The 22,105-nt window shown below is 40.1% G+C and overlaps 1 protein-coding gene across 1 annotated transcript in view; it reads right to left on the reverse strand.

Moving 5' to 3' along the window:
• The window catches only part of ANKDD1B (ankyrin repeat and death domain containing 1B), a 56,378-nt gene that overhangs the window by 24,708 nt on the left and 9,565 nt on the right, over positions 1-22,105 (reverse strand). Inside the window, exons 4-8 of the mRNA XM_054685041.2 lie at positions 17,439-17,537; positions 17,228-17,332; positions 8,183-8,281; positions 7,297-7,395; positions 2,483-2,581 (exon numbers count right to left, since the gene is read on the reverse strand). Coding sequence (XP_054541016.1) covers positions 2,483-2,581; positions 7,297-7,395; positions 8,183-8,281; positions 17,228-17,332; positions 17,439-17,537 — 501 coding nt within the window. The remainder of the gene's footprint in view (positions 1-2,482; positions 2,582-7,296; positions 7,396-8,182; positions 8,282-17,227; positions 17,333-17,438; positions 17,538-22,105) is intronic.

Below are 22,105 nucleotides of genomic sequence, written 5' to 3' on the forward strand. Positions count from 1 at the left end.
GCAAAAAGCAAAAACAAAAAAGCCTTTTAGAGCAATTAACAGCAAAAAAAAAAAAAAAAAAAAAAAAAAGTAAAGAGGAATGTGGGAGCACTTAAATATGTATGATAAAATGTGAGGTAGGACCTCCAGGAATGAGTTCTTAGGACCTACAAAAGCCTTTATTGGACCCAGGGCAGTTAATAGGGCCCTAAAGAGAGCCTGTTGCCCTAACTCTGGGCAGCCCCTCCACCCAACACAAATGGAGGAAGCCAGGTGTCAACTACATTCATAATCTCACTCCAACATCCTCCTTAGAAATGACTCAACCCTTTACCCGCTCCCCTTGAAGATGGGGAGGTGGGAGGGAGCACAAAAGCAATCTCCTGGAAACCAAGACTCATCAGTGTCAGCAGGTGAAGTGTGTCCAAGATCAAACACAGCAACCACCTACAAATGTGAAAGCAAACCAAAGTCCAACCCATCCCGGGCTCGTGTGTGTTCTTGCTGTTGGCTTCTTGCTTCACACTGCTTTTCTCCCCAAGGTTTTCACTGGGTTGGACAGATAGGTGTGGATAGCTAGTGGGGGCTGAGGTTGTTGATTGAGAAGTGTGCTGATGAACTCGGGAAAAATTCTAAAAGTAAAAGCTAAAAAATGGATTCACGATCATTTCCAGGCTGCCTAGAGCAGCTGAGGCCACTGGCTGTAGGGACAGGGGCAATATGGAGCCTGCAGCCTCAGTCGGATGGGGAGAACGTGTGCATATGAAAATCACTACAAAGCAAAATACTTAAGGGCAAAATAATTAAGGACAAGGGTAAGGCAGTGTACAAAATAATGGAGTAAGCCTGACAGAGTCTTGCTAACCTGGGAAGCCTTCCCAGGAACTTGAAGGGGGATACAGACTGGGGACAAGGAGGCACCTGTGTAATGACTGTAGAGGCACAGCTCTCCACAATCTGAATATTTCATGGCTCCCATGAATTCTTAACTTTGTGTTTATTTATTGCATCAATAACCTTGCAACTTCAGTGGGAATCAACTCACACTACTTTGATTTTCCTCTCTCACAATCCCTGTGCATGTATATATAAATCCAATATTATATTAATATTTACTCTACTATATTTTTTCAATTAGTGTTCTATGATTAACATGTTCAATATTGCAACACATTTTTAGTATTTATCACTATAATTTTTAACAGCTACATAATTTTCCAAGTAGATGCACCAAACCTTCTTTCAGCCTTCTCCTACCTTTCATTCCATGTATATGCTGTATCTAGTTCTTGGCTATTGGAGCTAACTTTATCATCTATCTGAATGCATGCAGCTAGCTTTCTGCCTTTTAAATTATTTCCTTAACATAATTTGCCATGTGTGGTTAAAAGGAAAGTGACAAATTGCTTTTCGAAAGATTATACAAATATAGACTCCCACCAGCAGAATACAGGGTATCAAACATGCCAGTTTGGGACTTTATTCTTGATTGGGAATTTATTCTTGCGTGTTTAAATTTGTACTTGTTGAAAAGAAATTGTTTATATATTGTGTGGATATAAAGATCTCTAAAATATATTGGCAATCAAAAGAAACCAAGGTGCAGAGCAGCATATATTATATACTGTGCTACTGTTTATACAGTGTTGGTATATATATGTGTATGGATTTAATTACATTTTCCATGTGGATTCATGGAAAATTCCTGGAAGACTAAATAAACTATTAAGGATGTTAGTTCTGGGGAGTAACATTGCGATGTGGGGTTGGAGTAAGACACTTTTTTATCATATACCCTTTGGTGCTATTCAAATTTTTTGTCATGAGTTTTCATTACAATTAATTAGAAAAACAGAAAAAGAAACTAAACCATCTGAAGACAAAGCCACTGCAGGGGTTAAAAGCTGAGGCACTGGTGTCAGACATTAGTTTGAATCCTTGCACTGCTATTGACTAGTTGTATGATTCTGAATGATTTCCTTAACTTTTCCAAATTCTATTTTTGTGATCTAAAAAAATAAAAATAATAACACAGTCTCAAAAGTTTCAAAGGTTCTTAGCACAATGACTACATACAAAAGTATTCTGCATTTAGAGGAAGGCACCATCCTTCCTTCTTCCTGCACCAGGCTGACCACTTGAGCTTTCACACAATAAACTTTTTTTTTCAGCGTCTTCTCTGTATAAGCCAAGCGTGCACTAGTTGCTATGAGAAAACAAAGTAGAATAGAGTGTCTGTTTCTAAGAAGTGACAAGTACTTGCTCATTTTGCCCCATTTTCAATTATTCCTTCCCCAAAAGAATAGAAAGAATGGCATTGCTTTTGAGGACACAGTAACTGGGGAATATTAGAGGTAAATCATTAATTCTTACCAAAAACAAAGCATATTATAAATATTAATTCTAAAGTACCAGTGAGTGGATCAATGTAGGACCAGAGTTTCCAAAGAACATTTTAAGTCTCCTTCCCACTGCATGAGTGAACATGGTCTGGAACACATACTTTATTTGGAATGTTGATGTCACTTCCTGCTGTCAGCAGCACTTTGCTGCACTCTTCATGACCTCCTTCAACACTCAGAAAGAATGGTGTTTCTCCATTCTAACAAAAGGAAAAATAAGTTAAATTTAATTGCCCCTTGTCATGGAATGAAATTACTTGACAAACAACATGCTTTCTCTATGCCTTTTGTGCATTACTCTTAATAATGGATGGCATTTATTGAACAACTATGTGTCAACTTGTACTGCCAAGACTATATGCTTTGGCACAGTTAAATCACACAATGCTATAAGGGCAGGGTTAATATTATCCACATGTTACAGATAAGAAAACTAAACCTCAGCTGAAAAGTGTCAAAGTGGCTGGGTTCAGTGGCTCGGCCTGTAATCCCAGCACTTTGGGAGGCTGAGGCAGGCAGAATACTTGAGCTCAGGAGTTCAAGACCAGCCTGGGCAACGTGGCAAAGCCCCATCTCTACAAAAAGTTTAAAAAATTAACCGAGTATGGTGGTGGATGCCTATAGTCCCAGCTACTCGGGAGGCTGACGTGAGAGGATCACCTGAGCCCAGGATGTTGTGGCTACAGTAAGATAGGATTGCATCACCACACTCCAGCCTAGACAACAGAGTGAGACCTCATCTCAAAACAAAAAAAAAAAGAAAGATAATCTCAGAAATAAGGAATTATATACAGTATGAAACATACAAAATTAGAAGTATGTTTGTACCAAGTATAACTTCAATCTTTACAACTGATTAAATGTTACATGACATTTTAAAAAATAACATTAATTTAAAAAATCTCAGTACTTCAGTTTCCTGAAACTCAAGACAAATACTAGGAGGACAAAGTAAGAGTTTAATTCAGGCCAAAACATAGAGGAAAAAGAAGGAGCTGGTCCCACACAATAGCTACTTGGCTATTTCCCTTTCCTCATGTAGAATTTCCTAAAAATATTTGGAAGAAATGCAGAATTCCTTCCCCATTCCCTAATGATTTCCCTCCTTGGACATTATTCTGCTTAACAACTGCCTTAGATAAATTCAGAAGGCTTTACTCATAGCTAATTAGGTATAAACAATCATGTTAACAGGAACACAAGAGTGTAGAAACCAGTGTTCCCATTCCAACAAGGTGGGAAAATTATATTCCAGGCTGCTTTACCTGGGTGCCTGGGACAGCCATCTGCTTATAAAGGCATTTCTCCGCCGGGTGCAGTTGCTCATGCCTGTAATCCCAGCACTTTGGGAGACCGAGGTGGGTGGATCACCTCAGGTCAGAAGTTCAAGACCAGCCTAGTCAACATGGTGAAACCCTGTCTCTACCAAATATACAAAAATTAGCCTGGCGTGGTGGCATGCGCCTGTAATCCCAGCTACTCAGGAGGCTGAGGCAGGAGAGTCACTTGAACCTGGGAGGCAGAGTTTGCAGTGAGCCGAGATCACACCATTGTACTCCAGCCTGGGCAACAAGAGTGAAGCTTCGTCTCAAAAAACCAACCAACAAACAAACAAACAGAAAAGGCATTTCTCCCCATAATCTTTCTTCTCATTTTTCCAGGAAAATAGATGCAAAAAGACAAGTCCCAGTGGGAAAAATATTTATTAAAATAAAGTGTAAAGGAAACAATTCATGTCTTTAATATACCCAGAGCCTGATAAGGTTTCATATCTTGGACCCTACAATCTACTTCTAAGGATATACCCAAAGGCAATTGTGAGGAATTCAGACTAAGGTTTATATACAAAGAGGTCTGTGACAGCACTACCTACAATAAACAAAAATTGAAACTAAATATCCAAGAGCTACAGAATAGTTAAGTGAATTTGGGGCAGCTATGAAAAATATATTGTACATATATGCAGAGGAACACAATGGAAACTGGTAGTAAAATCCATCAAATGTGTATAAGATCATCCTTTGAGCTGCGCATGGTAGCTCACACCTGTAATCTCAGTTGCATGGGAGGCTGAGATGGGAAGATCACTTGAAGCCAGGAGTTTGAGACCAGCCTGAGCAACATAATGAGACCCTATTTCTAATAATAATAAATAATAATAATTCTTTGAGTTTAGAGAAAATACAAAACTGCTATTTATTTTTTATCTTGAATTTTAAAAATTTATATTTCTAGCATATGCTTTATAATGAATTAATTGAATTATAAATGTATATGTGATAGCCACATGATCAAACTTTCTTTACTGATATGGGTTTGCTACCAAGAATGTCTGGAAGCCACGGCTCTAGAGCATTCACGTGGGTCACTTTAACTGATCTGGCAACAGCTTGTATCAGGAAACAGAGGCAGCCCACAACTGGACAAACATTATGAATGATATCCAAAAAGATAATATTATTATCACTGTGCCCTTAATTTTGTGCAAATGAAACCTATTATAATCTGAAATTAAAGTTTCCTGGGCTTTATGAGTTTTCCCCAATGTGCCCTGACTCCAAAGTTGGTAAAAGGAAGATGAAATCCACACGCATGCACATATTCCAGTGGGTTAAACATGTTTTAATAGAACAGGGAAAGCATAGCTAAGACTATAAATAACTAAGACTATAAATCCTGTGACTACAGGACTTGATCTCTGTTCTGGTTTGAATATTTGTGTCCCTCCAAAAATTCATGTTGAAACTTAAATCCCCAATGCAGTAAGATTAAGAGGTGGCCTTTACGAGGTGATTAGGTCATGAGTGCTAGCTCAGTCAACCAGGTGGATATAATTGTCATTGTTTGAGCACATGCATTACATTGGAATGGGTATCAGTGGCTTAGAAGAAAATCTTAGAAACAACAGTGGGGCATTCTTTAAGAAATGCTGCATCTCCCGTGCCACTGTACTCCAGTCTGGGTGACAAAGCAAGACCCTGACGCTATAAGAAAAAAAAGAAAGAAAGAAAAAGAAAGAAAGAAATCGTCAAGACTGAATAAGAAAGTGATTTAGAAGAATCTAATTCAGCATGAAATTTAGAAACAATTAACTGAGTTATCTTGCTTATTTTTTCCTTTATATATGCATGTAAAAAACTAAAAGTCTAAACACATCTTCAAATAGGCAGCATAAAATAAATATTTTAAGTGATAATAAAGTTTTTTGTCATAGTTAAATGGCAGCATTATTTTTTCTGAGTGTTACATAAAATAATGGTGTGCCTTACAATCAATGGTATCTTAAGGTAAATGATTATGATATTAGTTCTTTCCGTAGCTCTCAGGAGAGGCATCAAGTTTAGAAATGATCAGAACATTAAACTGTGAAATCCAAGAGGACCCCACTGACCTGAGTTTCCAAACAGCCAGACAAAAAGTTACTGGACCATAGGTTGAGAAGTGACCATCCAGGGCAAATGACTCACAAACCTGCCTGCATAGCCACAGCCACATCCCCTCCACCAAATCCAGAACCAGTTTCTTTTTTCTTTCTTTCTTTCTTTTTTTTTTTTTTTGAGACAGAGTCTCTGTCGCCCAGGCTCAGGTGCAGTGGTACGATCTGGGCTCACTGCAACCTCTGCCTCCTGGGTTCAAGCGACTCTCCTGCCTCAGCCTCCCGAGTAGCAGGGATCACAGGCACCCGTCAGTACACCCGGCTAATTTTGTATTTTTAGTAGAGACGGAGTTTCACATGTTGGCCAGGCTGGTCTCAAACTCCTGACCTCAGATGATCCGCCTACCTCGGCCGCCCAAACTGCTGGCATTATAGGTGTGAGCCAGCGCACCCGGCTCCAGAACCAGTTTCCAGCTCGCTAACACTCCACCTGAATGTACCCACCTCCCAAGTGCCTCAAACAAACCCATTCAAGCCCTTATTACCTACCTCACTCACCTGCTCCCCTACTGTACTCCCCAACAACAGCCCAAGCCAGACAGCTGGGGGCAGAAAGTCCTCCCTCTCCCCAAGTCCTGGTCACAAGTCCTGTGGACTCTACCTCCTCCTACCACTTCATCCTGTTTGTTGCTCATGAGTGTCTCAGTGAGAAGCCTTCCATAGGTCTTGTTTCCCCCATTTTGGCAGTCACCTGACTGGTCCTCCTCACTTCTGGGCTCTCCTGGCACCAGTCTACCTTTCAAACAGCTGTGACAGTTACCTGCCCACACCTAAGATGAATCCCATCCCTTTTCACTGCTTAAAACCCTTCAAGGTCTCTGCTGGCAACCACAGCAAAGCCAAACCCACCCTCTTGTAAAGCATGGCCTTTCATCGTCTGTCTGCCTTGGCCCACTAAGCTTCCAGCTTTCCCAGCACTCCTATCCTCAATTTCTGCCACCCTGAGCTTGTCAGCCCAGAACACACCATACTCTTGCCTTGGTTCTTTTACTTGGACTTTTCCCTCTGAAATACTTTATACTCATGCCATCCTCAAAATCCCTCCTGCCAACGTTCATTACAATGTCAAGACCCAGATAATATATCACCTCTTCTGTGAAAACTGTAATTTCTGAAAAACATCTTTCTCTGTGTTCTCATGGCATTCTCTGCAGACTTCTATTATTGCATGTAGCCCAATACATTATTTGTTTTGCATGCCTTTCTTGCCCTGTAGGCTTCTAGAATAAGAATACATACTTCATCTGGCATACAGTACATATTAAACAACGTTATTTGAATGAATGCGTGAATAAATGAATGGATTAACAAATGAAGTGCTGTGGGATACTTTGAAGAATAAAGTAAGAATCTTTCAGCATCACATTTTACACTCCATGGCACTAACACATTTGTTTTCCTCCCACTCTTTTCTTGAAAGCCATTCCTCCAACCCTTCCACATTTAAGTCCTATGGCGATAACGAGCACTTCCACATACCTCATTCATCTCATTTATGTCTTGCCACTGGGCTAGCAGCACCTGCACTGCAGGACTGTGACCATGCTTCGCAGCGAGGTGCAAGGCAGTGTTTCCCCCCTGCAACAGAGACACACTTGACGTAGAAACCCCTGTGCCAGGAGAGCATGCTCCTTCAATAGTAAGGGCTGCAATGGAGTTTCTGGAAGTTTTCATTTTGGTTAAAGCTGCGGTCCAGAGTGTGGACCACTGTATCTGCAGTTTTAAGTGAAATTTATACATTTTTAAGTTTTAAATAAAAAGGTATAGTTTTTTGAACCAGTAGGAAAAAAATCATCCATGCTCCTTGTTCTAACTTTGCTACCAATTGCTAGCAAAACATGGAGCAACAAAAGAAATTCCATTTGACCTCTGTGAGGGTAAAATGGTGAAAGATTTCTGGGAGATCATTTTAGCAATATTGTATACTCAAAGATTTTAAAATGTGCAGAAGCCTTTGACCCACAATTCCATATCTAGGAATTTCTCCTAAGAAAGTCATCAAAGGTGTACATATAGATATGGACGTCTACCCCAGGGTTTTCCCCTCCCCTTTCATATAAGGCTGAGCCTCCAGGAGACCTCATGGGAGGAGAGAAGAGGGGTGGAGTTGATCATGGAAAAATCCATGTGGTCTATCGACTTCACAAACATTTATGAAGCAAAAACTGCCAATCTGGACAACCCACAGCAACAGTGGAAGGATTTTGCCTGGATAGTTCATGATTCTCTCTGAGTACAGTAGCAATTTAACTCTCCTGCTGACTAAAATGCCCTCACCAAATCTACATGCCAATTGTTACCCCTCTACATCAATTGTTACTCCCCTTTCTCTTGTTCTCAGCAAAGAAATAAAAGTCCAACTCACCTTGTCCTTTTCTGAAGTATGCAGGTTTAGGAAGGTAAGTTTTTCTATCATTTCAACATGGCCCCTCTCAGCTGCCAAAAGAAATGGTTTTCTTCCTTTCTAAAAATCAATCACAAACCTCAAGCATTTATTACAGTCTTAGTGAACAAGCAAGACAATGGACAAAGCTAGCGACATTTCAAGGATGATGGGGAGTCCAAGATGGCCCTTCTTCAGGGAGGAAGATGATGCTATCTCTGACTCCAAATCAGATCAGGTTCTGGGTTTTCACTCAAAACTGTGGGAGACTCCACATCAGCATGAAATCTGTTTCATGGTGGCACACAAATACTGTTCAGAAAAGGTCCTCTCAAGCATCAGGAGAGGTGCAACATCACAGTCAGATGACAAGATTCCCTTTTAAATATAGCAATATTATGAACTTTATTTATTCCATAGTTATTTCACCATTTACTGAGAAGCTACTATGTGTCAGACCCTGTCTCAGGCACCTGCACATCATACTAAGCCTTCCCTTACTCTGGGGCTTATTATTTATGTGGCTCATTCAGACATGACATTTGATTAACTGCTTCTCCTTAGGCCTTCCTTTCTTCCTCATAGATTTATCTACAACATCTACTAAGAATAAATAGGAAAACTCTTGAGAATAGGTCAATACAAAATGGAATCAAGAAATGAGGCATTACCCAGAGAATACAGATGAAGAGAAATGTTTAGGTTTGATTTTTTTAGAAGATAAGCTCAAATATAGAATTTTCTGATTATGGAATTCCTCCTACTTTTCATGTTGCCAATGGAGACTATATTTTCCATAGCCAAAATGTCATCAAGAAAAGTGAAAGACCTGTCTTAGTCTGCTTTGTGTTGCTATAACAGAATACCTCAGGCTGGGTAATTTATAAAGAAAAGAGGTTTATTTAGCTCACAGTTCTGCAGGCTGGAAGTTCAAGGGCATGGTCTTGGCTTCTGGTGAGGGCTTTCACACTGTGTCATAACATGACAGAGAAAGTCAAAGGGATGCAAGCATGTGTGAAGGGACAAAATCCAAGAGCATCCTAGCTCCCACCTTTGTGGGAACTAATTTATTCCTATGAGAATGAATCTAGTCCCACCAGAGTGAGAACTCAGTACCTGAAGAATGTCACCAAGCCATTCATGAAAGATCCACCCTCATGACACAAACATCTCCCAATAGGTCCCACCTCCTACCACCACCAGATTGGGGATCCAATTTCAACATGCATTCTGGTGAGGACAAAGCATAGCCAAACTATAACAGATCCACAGAAAATGTAATGTTGGAACTTGAGATAATTAAAATAAGGAAAAGGAAGTTGTGGTGGCAATACGGTAGCAGAAGTATTTTCTTCAATTAAAGAGAAGAAAACACTCACAGATTGGCTTAGTGTGTTACTAACTGAAAGCTTAGCAAGGTGTCTTAATGTTAAAAAATAGATACGAGCCTCATCTAACACTTGATAAAATAGGGTAATGAAAAGATCATGGCCACTGTTAACCTGAGATAACAACATAGGAGCCCCCAATAACTGGAGAAAAAAAGGAAGAAAAAATGCTGAAATAATAAATGGCAAAAAGCAAAGACAAAAACAAATCTATAAAGATCAGTCCTACAGAGGTCTGTATTTATGCATGTATGGAAGCTGGAGAAACAAATTTGCACCAAAAAGTTCACCTAATTCATCATTCTTGGGCCACATATGTCACCAATGAGATCTACATCCCCAGCCCTTCAAAGGGTTTAGTGATTTCATTCTCAGGAAATCACTAAGAAATGGCAAAGGAAAGAAACAGAGACTGCTTGGAACCACAGTTTTCTGCTTTCAAGGTAGGCATTAATTGAAGGGTAAAATTTAATCTTGAGTCATGAGCAACTCTTTGGAAATGACAGACCAAAAATCATTGTGTTTGATATATAAATATCTGCAAATAGTGACTACAGGTAAAGTTTCATGTAAACAAATCAAAAAGAGGGAACAAGAGACAGTGATTATATACCAGATGAAAACATCTGGTCACATATCCTCATAAATAATTCATTCATTTGTTCAACAATTGTTGAGCGCCTATGAATATGCCAGATAATGTGCTAAGCAATAGAGTGACCAACGTGAGAAATATATTGCCCATCCTCAAGCTCAGAGTCCAAAAGGAGAGATGGACATATAAGCAAGTAATTATAATGTAATGTAGTAACCGAGTGCTGCTTATATATGGGGGTACATAACTCAGCATAAGTGTGTTTGTGGCTGGAAAGGCGGGTGGTGAGAAATGGTGGAAGAAGGCCTTTAAAGGTTGGTAATGCACTGGAACAGGAGAAAAGAGCACTTGTTACCTGATTCCTGCCTGCTATCTTTTACACTGGAGAATGACCCCTGGCTCATTTTGTGGAGCTGTTAATTATAGGCTCCTGCCTCTTCTACCACCTATCCCTTGGCCACAGTGCTTGGTTCAGGGATGGTCACATGCTAGGCCTATGAGAGCCAACCATGAGATATTTTTTTGGCATATCCTATTTTTATTCTAGAGCCATCAGCTAGCTGTTAGTAGTCCTCTTTGCCACCTGATAAGAAGACCCTGCCTAAGAATGAAGTCAGCACAGTGAAAAGCAGAGTTGAAAACTAGGAAGAGATAAAGAGCCCTGCTGACATCATTTGATCTCCTGCATTCAGACATACCTGAATCCATGGCTAGATTTTTAATTGAATGAGCCAATAAATTCCTTTCCTTAGTATGGTTTGGGTTGAGTTTCTGTCACCTTTGACTAGATGGCTTCCTTAAATCAACTGCCTATGTCAGAGAATTATGAGCAACTTCAATGTCCACCAGTGAGTCTTTTTTTCTTTTTCTTTTTTTTCTTTTTTTTTTGAGACAGAGTTTTGCTCTGTTGCCCAGGCTGCAGTGCAGTGATACAATCTTGGCTCATTGCAACCTCTGCCTTCTGGGTTCAAGGAAGTCTCCTGCGTCAGCCTCCTAAGTAACTGGGATTACAGGCGCGCACCACAATGCCCAGCTAATTTTTTGTATTTTTAGTAGAGACGGGATTTCACTATGTTGGCCAAGCTAGTCTCAAACTCCAGACCTCATGTTATCCACCTGCCTCGGCCTCCCAAAGTACTGGGATTACAGGTGTGAGCCACCGCGCCTAGCCTACCAGTGAGTCTTTTAAGGTTCAAGTAAACATTTCAGACTCATAAAATTATCACAGGCAACATCTGGCACCAGTCTTCTCAGAAGATGTGGGCACAAATTACAGCTTGTCAGTATCTATCAGCTGTTTCTCTTCATGACATGGTCCACCTAGCTGTCCAGGAGGTATTGTCTTTGGACCCCCAGATGAGCGCTTAGTTGCAAAGTGACAAGATCCACATTGGATGGGTCGGAGCCATCCTGGCTTAGAAGGCTCATGCCCCACAAGAATAAATATCTCCTGAATAACTCCTTAGGCACAGCTTTCAGGGTCCCCATGAGAGAGATGCCTAGTTCCAAGAGTCACTGCACTCAGAGAAGCCCAAAAGATGGTTTCCCCTTCTGGAATTTATAATTCATCTGTAGTTATTCCCAGTCTAGATGGAATTTACCAATTAGAGGTAATTTTATCACAATCTATGCTGCTTAGTAACATAGTTAATAATCTATCTTTATTTAGTTTGCAAGGACACAGAGGCAAAAAGTTAATCAAAATTTAAATTATCGTGCAGAAGGTAAGTGCTTTTGTTAGCTCTTTATGCACAGAGACCACAAATAATACATGAAGGTCTTGTGCCCTAGTGTGGCATTTGTTGCTTTGCCTTTATATTTACCTTTCTTCTAGTAACAGCACTTTCATTTTACTTTGCAGAACAACCACACATACGTACACACACCCTGTCATTTAGCCCATTTTGTGCTGTCCATTTCCAGGCCTTACCTGCCTGCCTTCTGCCACATGAAGTGATTACATAACCCTGTCGTCACAGTGATTGGTTCGAGATTGGGCATATGATTCAGGTAGGGCCAGAGTTGTTCCTGAGATTTATATATAAACATTTAATGACAGATTATTATTTTTATTTCTTATGGATTGAAATCCATAAGGATATTAAACCTGAGGCTGCCAACAGCTATCTTTCCTACTATATGAAAAGTACACCTATGAATAATGCCGACAGGCAGACAGCTAAGAAATGAAGAAAGAAAAAGAGCTGGGTCCAGCCATGCCTGAAGCTGGCAAGATACACCCTCAAACTCTTTAGTTCGAAGTTAATAAATTACCTTCTTTGCTTAATCTCGATCAAGATGGATTTTTGTCTTTACAACAGAAAGAATTCTAACTAATACATATTTATCAGTTTGGTAACAATACTAATCTGTTCAACTTTAAAATGGCACTTTTCTTTTACCCGTGGTTGCTACAAAGCTTTGCATTACTGCATAGATAACAGAGTGAAAGAAAGCTTCACCTGCTAAGAGATGGGAGGTTGAGAAAAGACTACAGTTACCACAGATGAAACATCTTTCCTTTCCATGGAAACACTATTAGTTTGAACTTTGGAAGCCCTTTAAAACAGTTATCGTCCAGGAAAAAGATGTAAAAGCAAAATTACACAAAGTAAAGACATTTAAAATAATCTGTAATAAATATATGAAAAGGTAGCATAAAGAAAGATGAGATTATAGCATAATGAGATATAAATCTTTTCTCTCATTGAGTACATATTATTAGACAAAATAACAGGAATTTCAAAGATATATGTGGTTTTTAAACAATATAGTTTCTTATCATGTCCTTTAATTTTTTTAACTACCCAATCCTTTTTCATCACATTCAAATAGGCCTCTATCCAGGGCAGTCTCATAGGACCTCCCTTACTTGGAAGGCAGGAAGCTTTTCCAGCCAGGAGGATGGTGGAGCTTGGTGTCAGAGCCCTGGGCTCCAGGCCTTGGGCAAATCGCAAAGACTCCCTGGCTCAGGATCCTGCCCGTTTAAGTACTAAAAGAAGAAGGGTCCAAGATTCCTGTTCTTTTTTTCCTCTATTAACTCGATGTCTATTTAACCTAATTATAACAGGGTCTTACTCTGTCACCCAGGCTGAAATGCAGTGGCATGATCTCAGCTCACTGCAGCTTCCACCTCCTGGGATCCAGTGATCCTCCCACCTCAGCCTCTCGAGTAGCTGGGACCACAGGTGCGCACCACCATACGCCAGCTAATGTTTTGTATTTTTTGTAAAGGCAGGTTTTCACCATGCTTCCCAGGCTAGTTCTCAAACTCCTGAGCTCAAGAGATCCTCCCACCTCTGTCTCTCAAAGTGCTGGGATTACAGGTGTGAGCCACTGTGCCTGGCTAACCTGATATGTTTTAACTCAATGCATTTAATTTTTTTTTTTTTGCATGTTAAGTCTGAGGGATTGGGATTGTTTATTATAAATTATTTTTAAGTTTATTGAGAAGATGAAGTAATCAAATTTGATGTTATCAAATTCAGCAAAAATTTCATAAATAGCCATTAAGTGGGTATCCAAAGTTCAACCTGACCTTCCTTTACCACAGGGATCCCTGAGATGTGTCGCTCTTAGGAGCCCCTGAGGAGAGGCGCTGGTGGGCCTCCAGTGCATGTTCCTGCCTACAACATTTCCCATCACCCCGGGATCAGGCACTTGAGGCAGAGGAAACCCTGAATAACTAGAAATTTCAGAGGTAAAAAAATATGTGTCATGAGGTTAAAAAAAAAAAAGCAGTGTGTTAAATATGAAAAAGTGGCACTGGTGGGGTGGGAGACACTGGGTTAGTTCTCCCCTCACAGACAGGAAACAATAGATTTGATGAAATCTAAAGTTGTTAAATGTTGCCTTGGGTCTATATAAGAAAACAGGTGTCTTCTCAAGTCCCCTTCTACTCACTATCCCCTTCCCTCCCAGAAAAAGAAGCTTCTTTGCATTTTGACTTCCAGAGACTTTAAACCAATGGAAGTCTACCATATTCGTAACTGAAACCAACCCAACATTGTACCACCAAATTCTTGTAAATATTCAACAAATATATGAATGGCGTGTGAGGCCTTTCTATTTCTCTCCCTCCCCAAACATGTTAGTCTGAGTATTTATTTTTGATCACCAGATGGACATTTACATGTAGATTCAAAATATCTATACTTTATTCATAACTCCTGGCTGCTCTAATCTCTCTCCCCTGGAAAGGCCTCAATGATTTTTATGGCTGTGGAGCTGGGGGAAATCTCAGAAGGTTTCCCAGCAACCTCCATCTCTCCCCACCCAAATTCCCCCTGGCCTAGTTAAATCCATTTTGTTTTAAGGGCCTCCTTCCAGGAAAGCTTTCCTTGTTAGCTTTTGGAGTTCCCTCCAGACCAAAGAGATGGATTTTACCAAACCTGGCAGGTACACAAGCTCTCAATCACTTTCTGTTGATAAGAAACTAGGCAAGAGAGTAACACTGTGAAGGTGAAGATGCCTTAAATATCAAATATATTTCACAAACTCCACAATACCTTTAAGCAGATGCAAATGAGAAACCCAGCAGTAAATCAATAGACCCTGAGCTTCTGATCCCAGTTGCAACTGGCATTTCCCCCCACAATTTTTTTTATTATGGTAAAGTACACATAACTAAATTTATCATCTTAACCATTATTAAGTGTATAGCTCAGTGGTATTAAGTATACTCATGGTTGTCTAGCCATCACTACCATCCATCTCCATAACCCTTTTCATCTTGCAAAACTGGAATTCTGTCCTCATTGAACAATAATTCCCACTTTCCCTTCCTCCTAGCTCCTGGCAACTACCATTCCAACTGACTTTTGTCAACAGGTATGACCCACTCACAGATCTTAGAAAAAAAGTAGATTTTTTGTGTGTGTTTTCTATTCATCAATTTAGTTTTCTTAAGAGACTAAAGTTGGGCTCAGACTCAAAGAGTCTTCTTTCCCTAGATGACCCAGTGGACTCATTATTTGCTCATTCCTTGTATGTCTCTGAACTCAATTTAAGATCTTGCAGCTGGACATTACTCTCGGCAGTTTGCTGCCAACCCTTTTTCCCAACAGATAGAGAAGGAAGAAGGTGAGAGAAGAGGACATGCCCAGAATCAGTTGAAAAGAGTTTTGGACAGGAAGGCTGCTGGCCAGCAGAAACTCAAGAAGTGGGGAAGGCTCCCCGCAAACCTGCTTTGGTTTCTGAACCCCATCAGCCTGCCTGATCCTTCCCACACACTACCACCTCTCATGGAAGCAATCAGGGCACATTGAAGGGGAAAATAACTGTGTGTCTTATGCATAACAGGCCGTCAACAAATATCTGCTGAACTGAACTGAATGGAATTCATTCATTGGCCACACCTCTATTTGGCATGGATAAAATTAGGAAGATTCAACTTCCTTATTCTGATACTAAATAGCATTTGACTATGATTGTCAATTTGAGAAAATCAGATAGGATATTTTATCCTATAACAATTGTTACAACAGTGAGCACTTACAATGTACCTGGCTTGTTGCTAAGTGCTTTATAGTCATTAGCTCATTTAAGCATCTCAGCAGTGGCTATTACAATATTGCTACATAGGAATGGCATAAACGAAAGGGGGTTATGGAATGGCTTACCACGAAGCGCATTTGCATAGGTACTTTTACATAAGATTGAGGAAATGTCAATCATTATATATCAAAGAATGGAGGTTTGCTGATTTAAAAAAAAAATATGTGGGACAAGACTTCTCCTATCAACCCTTGTTGTTACCATAAAGTAGATTTTATTGTTTCCATTGTATAGATGGAGAAACTGGGGGTTTCAGAAACTGAAGAGCTTGCTTAAAACCACACAGCTAGTGCACGGTGGTACTAACCAGACCACAGCCCAAGTCTGTCTTCCTCTAAGCTGCAAATGTATAGTTGTTTAATCATATGTAGAGGAAGTCAAAGAAGTTTATAGACCTAATTTGAAGAAATACTTCTTATCATTAATATTGTTGTTTTTAAGATTAAGGTCAGAAAACAAATGTCAAAATTTTTAAAAACAGGTGAAATGAAGTGACTATTACTGACCAGCTTCTAAAGAAACTTTTATGGTGTAGTATTCTGGTGGCACAGAGAAAAGGAAATCCCATTCATGAAGTATATTCTACTGCTGAGAAATAAAAATGCCAAGTGCACAAAAGCTACTCCTGTATGAAGAAAACAAAACAAACAAACAAACAAAAAAGGCCTAGAGGGAGATATTCCGGGGGAAGGACAGTCCCTGACATGACCAATACCCACTGTTAGTCTGAGGAGGGAGACAGCACAGCATGAAGGCTGGATTCAGCCAGACCAGGCTTCAAGTCCTGGCTCTCACTTTTTAGTTGTGAGACTTTTGATCAGGTGTTTGGTCTCTCTGAGTCTCAACTTCCTCTCCTCTACAAATGAGCAAAATATTTTCTACCTTATAGGATTATTGTAGGGGTTAATGAGATCATTCATTCATTCAGCAATGATTTGTTGAGCATTGGTAGGTGCCAGGCCCAAGACCTCTTACTGAAATAATGTATGTAAATAGCTTTCCTCTGTACCTACATTAATAGATACTCGTTAAGTAGTAGCTGGTATTGTTATATATCTCCTTATGTAAAGAAAAGAATATTGACAAATGCAGTAAAACTGCATTGTATTTCAAGGCTCATTACTGTATAGCTTTGGGTCAAATATATTCCCAAAAGGCCAAGTATAATAAAATAAAATTTAGGTACACATTCTGATTACTAGAGGGGATAGGATACTATCCACACTCTGGCCAGGATGAGGGAGTAGAATGGGAAGAAGGAATCTGGCTGCTTCCTCAACATTTCCTGTTCTCCCTACAAGCAGGGGCCAGGACCACCACTAATACCAACACTCCTCTTTGGTTCTGTGGTCTGCCATGGTGATGGAGGAGCTGGCTACAGGGCCGGGTCTGTCTGTGCTGGCTGCTTTCACAGCTGTACCAGAGGCAGGAAGAAAGTGAAATTTCATAGGGGTGTATGCAAGACCTACACAACCAAAGTGAACACACCTCATCAGGCTGGTTCAGGTCCTTGAGGTGCAGATCTTGAATAAGATACTCCACGATGCGCACATGATTGCTCTGAGTGGCAAAGTGGAGGGCGTTCATTCCATCCTGAAGAGAACCAGGGGTGGGGGAGATAGACAGTGACCTCAGAACTTCCTCTCTCCTGCAATGGTGAGGTAAGAGCTTTTGTCCAGGTTGTGACCCACATACCTACCTGATTCTTGGCTCTCTGGTCTGCTCCAGCTTTAACCAGCATGAGCATGACCTCAAGGCTCCCAGACCAGGCTGCAAGGTGAATTACTGTCAAGCCGTGCTTCCCCAAGAAGACAGAAAAAGAGAATCTATCACTCTGTCAAGCTGCAGCATATACTGCCTCATCAACAAAGGCCAAATTAATACTAGATTGTTGAAAACTAAGAAATAGAGAATTTAATATGCAGCAAAAGTGATATTTCGGTTCTATGGGGAAAAATGGTTATACTTAATAAGTGATACAGGCACAAGTGGTTCTCCATCTGGAAGAAAATAAAATGAAAAGCTGTATAATACCATACTCACAAAATAGCACACAAACAATAAATATATTAGAATAAAACCCAGACTATAATGTATAGTCTCTTAATCCAGAGTTAGAACAGATAGATAATAAAGTCAATTAAAAATGACAGATTTTTAAAAATGTATCTTTAATAAAGATAAATGGTTATTCTCTAATGCATGAAGCAACTTACATATGGAGGAGAAAAAGACAAACTCAGAAAAATGGGCAAAGAAAGGAAATGGAAATGATTATTGTTTAAGTATCTGGCAATATCTATCAGAATTAAAAATACAACCAGCAATCCCACTCCTGGGAATCTATCCCATGAAAATAAAAATGTCAGTACCTAATTCTATATATATAAGGATAGTAATTGTAATACTAAAAACTGGGTGCAAGATAAAAGCCTATCAACATAAGAATGCTAAATAAGTTATGGAATAGTCAGACTATATAATGCAAGCATTAAAAATAATGAATTGGTGCTACAACAATTGACTTGGAAACATTTCCATGAGCTTTGCTAAATATGGAAAATAAGATAGACAATAAATATGATATAATCCCATTTGTTAAAAAGGAGTGATTAACAAAACCCCATACATGTATATGTATATATCTATATCTATCTATAGGTGGGTTGGTGGGTAGGTAGGTCGATTGATCAATATAGATATGACTATGTGAGCAAGAGAAAAGTACAGACATAAACACACATATCTCAGATTGTTAAGTATGGTTACCAGAGGAGGAGAGGGTACACGCAGGTGAAAAAAACACAAGTTATAAAAAGGATCTCATTTATATAGATGCTACTTAAAATATTTTATTTACACAAAATTATTTAGATTTGTCTGTGTGCAAACACGTGTGCACAAAGTTGTGAGACTGAAAGAGACCAGGACTTAGTGACCTGTAGGGATGCTGTGGGCAGTTGTATGCTGACTTGTCTACCAAATAAGGAGAAAAGTGTGGAAGGAAGCATAGCCAGCAGTTAACACTGGTTATTTTAGGGAGGTGAGATTCGAGGGAAATAAGCAAAAAAATGCATCTGCACTCCGGGCCCTAAGTTACAGAAGCAGGATAGGGCAGACACTATGAGCCTGATCTTCAGGATCAAGCAGAACTAATCTCAAATTCTGGTCACTTTCTATCACTTTCAAGTACGGGGATCTTGGTGAACTTAGTTCTAACTCTCAGCTTCAGCTTCCTTATCTGCAAACTCAAATGTCTGTTTTTCTGTTTCCTTTAGCTCCATGAAAAAGTAATCCATTTCCTCAGTACAAGTGCCTACCCAAAGGAAGCTCTCACACTACATTTTATTTGCCTTTTCTAATCAGTTGTGTTTGTGATCTGGAAACTGTTTGTTAGATGTACACAGTATGAGTAAATGACTAAGGAATGAGGGCCTGCAGTACACTTCTACTTGTAAAGTGCATAAGCCTTTTGGCATTTATTTTGGCTGCCCCCAAGTTGCATTAATGTATTCTCTTATTCTCAGTAGAATTCATGTTGGGAGAGTAAAACAGCAAGTCCCAAATTATTGAGGCATAACTCTAAACTGGTGATTCTCAACTGGGGGTGATTTTGCCCCCAGGAAACATTTGGAAAAATGTATGGAGATATTTTTTACTGTCATGCCGTGGGTGGGGGGAGGTTAATATTGGCACCTAGTGGATAGAGGCCAGGGACACTGCTAAACATCCTACAATACACAGGGCAGCCCCAACGACAAAGAATTATCGGGCCCAAAATGTCAATAGCACCACTGTTGAGAAACCCCACTCTTAATGTGCATATCCTATCAAATTTATATTTCAACTATCACTCTAGATGGTGAGTTAGTCCATTTGTAGGTTTACAATTCCAGCATGAGAAGACTCTTCATTTCTGGACTCTTTTGTTCCAAAGAGAAATGATGAACAATGACTGACTACTTGAGGTTCTTCAAAACATGTTCCCTAAACACAATTCCACCTCTTAATTTGGAGTTCCCTACAAGTCAGCGCTCTATATTTAGTAATACTAAATCTGCTTTCAAATAGAGACCAGAAGGCCAGGCACGGTGGCTCCTGCCTGTAATCCCAGCACTTTGGGAAGCCAAGGAGGGCGGATCACCTGTGGTCAGAAGTTCGAGACCAACCTGACCAACATGGAGAAACCCTATCTCTACTAAAAATACAAAATTAGCCAGGCGTGGTGGCGCATGCCTGTAATCCCAGCTACTTGGGAGGATCGCTTGAACCTGGGAAGAGAAGGTTGCGGCAAGCCAAGATTGCGCCATTGTACTCTAGCCTGAGCAACAAGAGTGAAACTCCACCTTAAAAAGAAGAAAAAAAAACCACCAGAAATATTTGAGACAGGTGACAAATCACTCTTTGATAGGAGATCTATTTTTCCCTAAAAGGTAATTCCTAATTTCAAAGCAGCCTACATTTTAAAATTCGAAGTTCCGATCATAAAATCTAAAAGCTGGGAATTCAAGCTGCAATCAACTTGAGTCTCTAAAACCACAAACTCAGAGTGGAGCCATTGTTCCTCAGAGGCAATGAATCACCGCTCACAGGTGTAAACTCCCCGAGAAGAACCTCCATAAAAGAAATTCTTCTGATATGAAACTGGCATGCCTGAGACTACTTAAGACCATGTATCACAAATTACACTCACAGTTGGCTCACGAAGCTCTGTAAAGTGTACATTGCTCAATAGTCACTGATAACCTGTCCTCATTGCCAGTCTCGTCATAGGTGAGGCCAATAATTTCCTCTGGGGAACACTTCCATGTTAGGAGCTTCCCAGAGGTAAGAAGCGTTGTCAGCAGATGTTTTTATCCTCTGAGCACCACTTGCACCCACCTGGGATTCTTTACTCCTGTCTGGAGTAAGAGCCTCCATTTATCCAGTCTGCCTCTTCCCAGGACTCGGGGTTGCTGCTCACTTTGGTCCCTAGCATGCAGTGCCTTGAGTGGTACTCAGCTGGTACAGTCTCTGTCCTTGCTCCCCAGATAGACTATAGGCCCTGCAAAGCCATGACTCTATCTCATACCAGTGCTTCCCAAAAACAATCACCTAGGAATTTTTTAAAAATGCAGATTCTGATTAAGGCCTGGGGTGGGGCCTGAGATCCTGCATTTCTAACAAGCTTGCAGGTGATGTGCATGCTTCAAGTCCTGGGACTACACTTTAAATAGCAAGGACTTCTGTCTAATTGAATCCTCAGTAGTTGACACTGAGACATATGCACAACAGCCACTGAATAAATATTGATGGTGAAGGGGATCAACTGTTGGCTCTTTGCAAATGGTGTTAGAACTTAGAAGAAGTCAAACTCAAGGCTCACCATTCAGATAAAGAAGCTGCCAGATTGGGTCAAACATGACCTTGGTTGAATTATGAAAAACATTTTACTAGTTACAGAGTAATGCCACTGTAGATGATTTAATTAGTTATAAATATATTTAACTTAGTGAAACCTTCAAAGCAGGAAAAAGAGACACACCAGGAATTACTATATTTCCCACCTGACATTATTTCAATCTTCAGGCAAAGTTAAGAGAAATAGTCATGCTTCAGAGACAAGGTAATACAAATAGATGTTTAGAAAAACCTCAAGGAGAACAAGTTGGTGAAATATCTCTCCATCATTTCAGGAATAATTGATTTGCACTCTGACACAAACCAGTCCTGTATTTAACATATTAGAAACATGGCAATCCTCAGATATTCTGTTTAAAAGAAAAGATGCAATCTAATATGGGCAATGGATACATAGGTGTTTGCTGTATGATTCCCTCTACTTTGGTATGTTAGAGATTTGGGGTTATGGTTCTTGTTAAAACGAAGTAAGCACAATCCACTCTGTCTCTGCCACCAAAACAAATAAAATCTCTGGAAAGAATGCATGGAACGTACACTTACTATATACCCACACAAATTTTAAATTAAAATTAAAGAAAAAAGGAATGCATGGAACAGCTGAGGACTCTGTAAATGGTATCAGGTGGATGGGGGAAAAAATCAGAACTCAAAGTAAGGACAATCCTGCAGTGACTTTCCTGATTTTTCTTTTCCTTCCATACCTTCCAACTTGGACTCAAGGCAGTGCAAATCATGGAACTGTGCCCTGGGCACAGTCAGAAAGATTTCCAAGAGAAGCTCTCTCATTCTGGTCTAAAGAGGAGAAGGGAGCTCCTATAGAACAGAGAAGGTAGGGGAAATTCTCTGCCTCATTTTTCTCTACTGGCCGTGCCCCCTCCCCCAAGCCAAGCCCCACTCCCAAAGCTACAACTTGACAGTGGTAGGGGTAGCAGCAGTGGCTGGGCAAGCACCTTAAACTCTGAC

The sequence above is a fragment of the Pan troglodytes genome, chromosome 4 (assembly GCF_028858775.2).
Source record: "Pan troglodytes isolate AG18354 chromosome 4, NHGRI_mPanTro3-v2.0_pri, whole genome shotgun sequence".
NCBI classification, from domain to species: Eukaryota; Metazoa; Chordata; class Mammalia; order Primates; family Hominidae; genus Pan; species Pan troglodytes.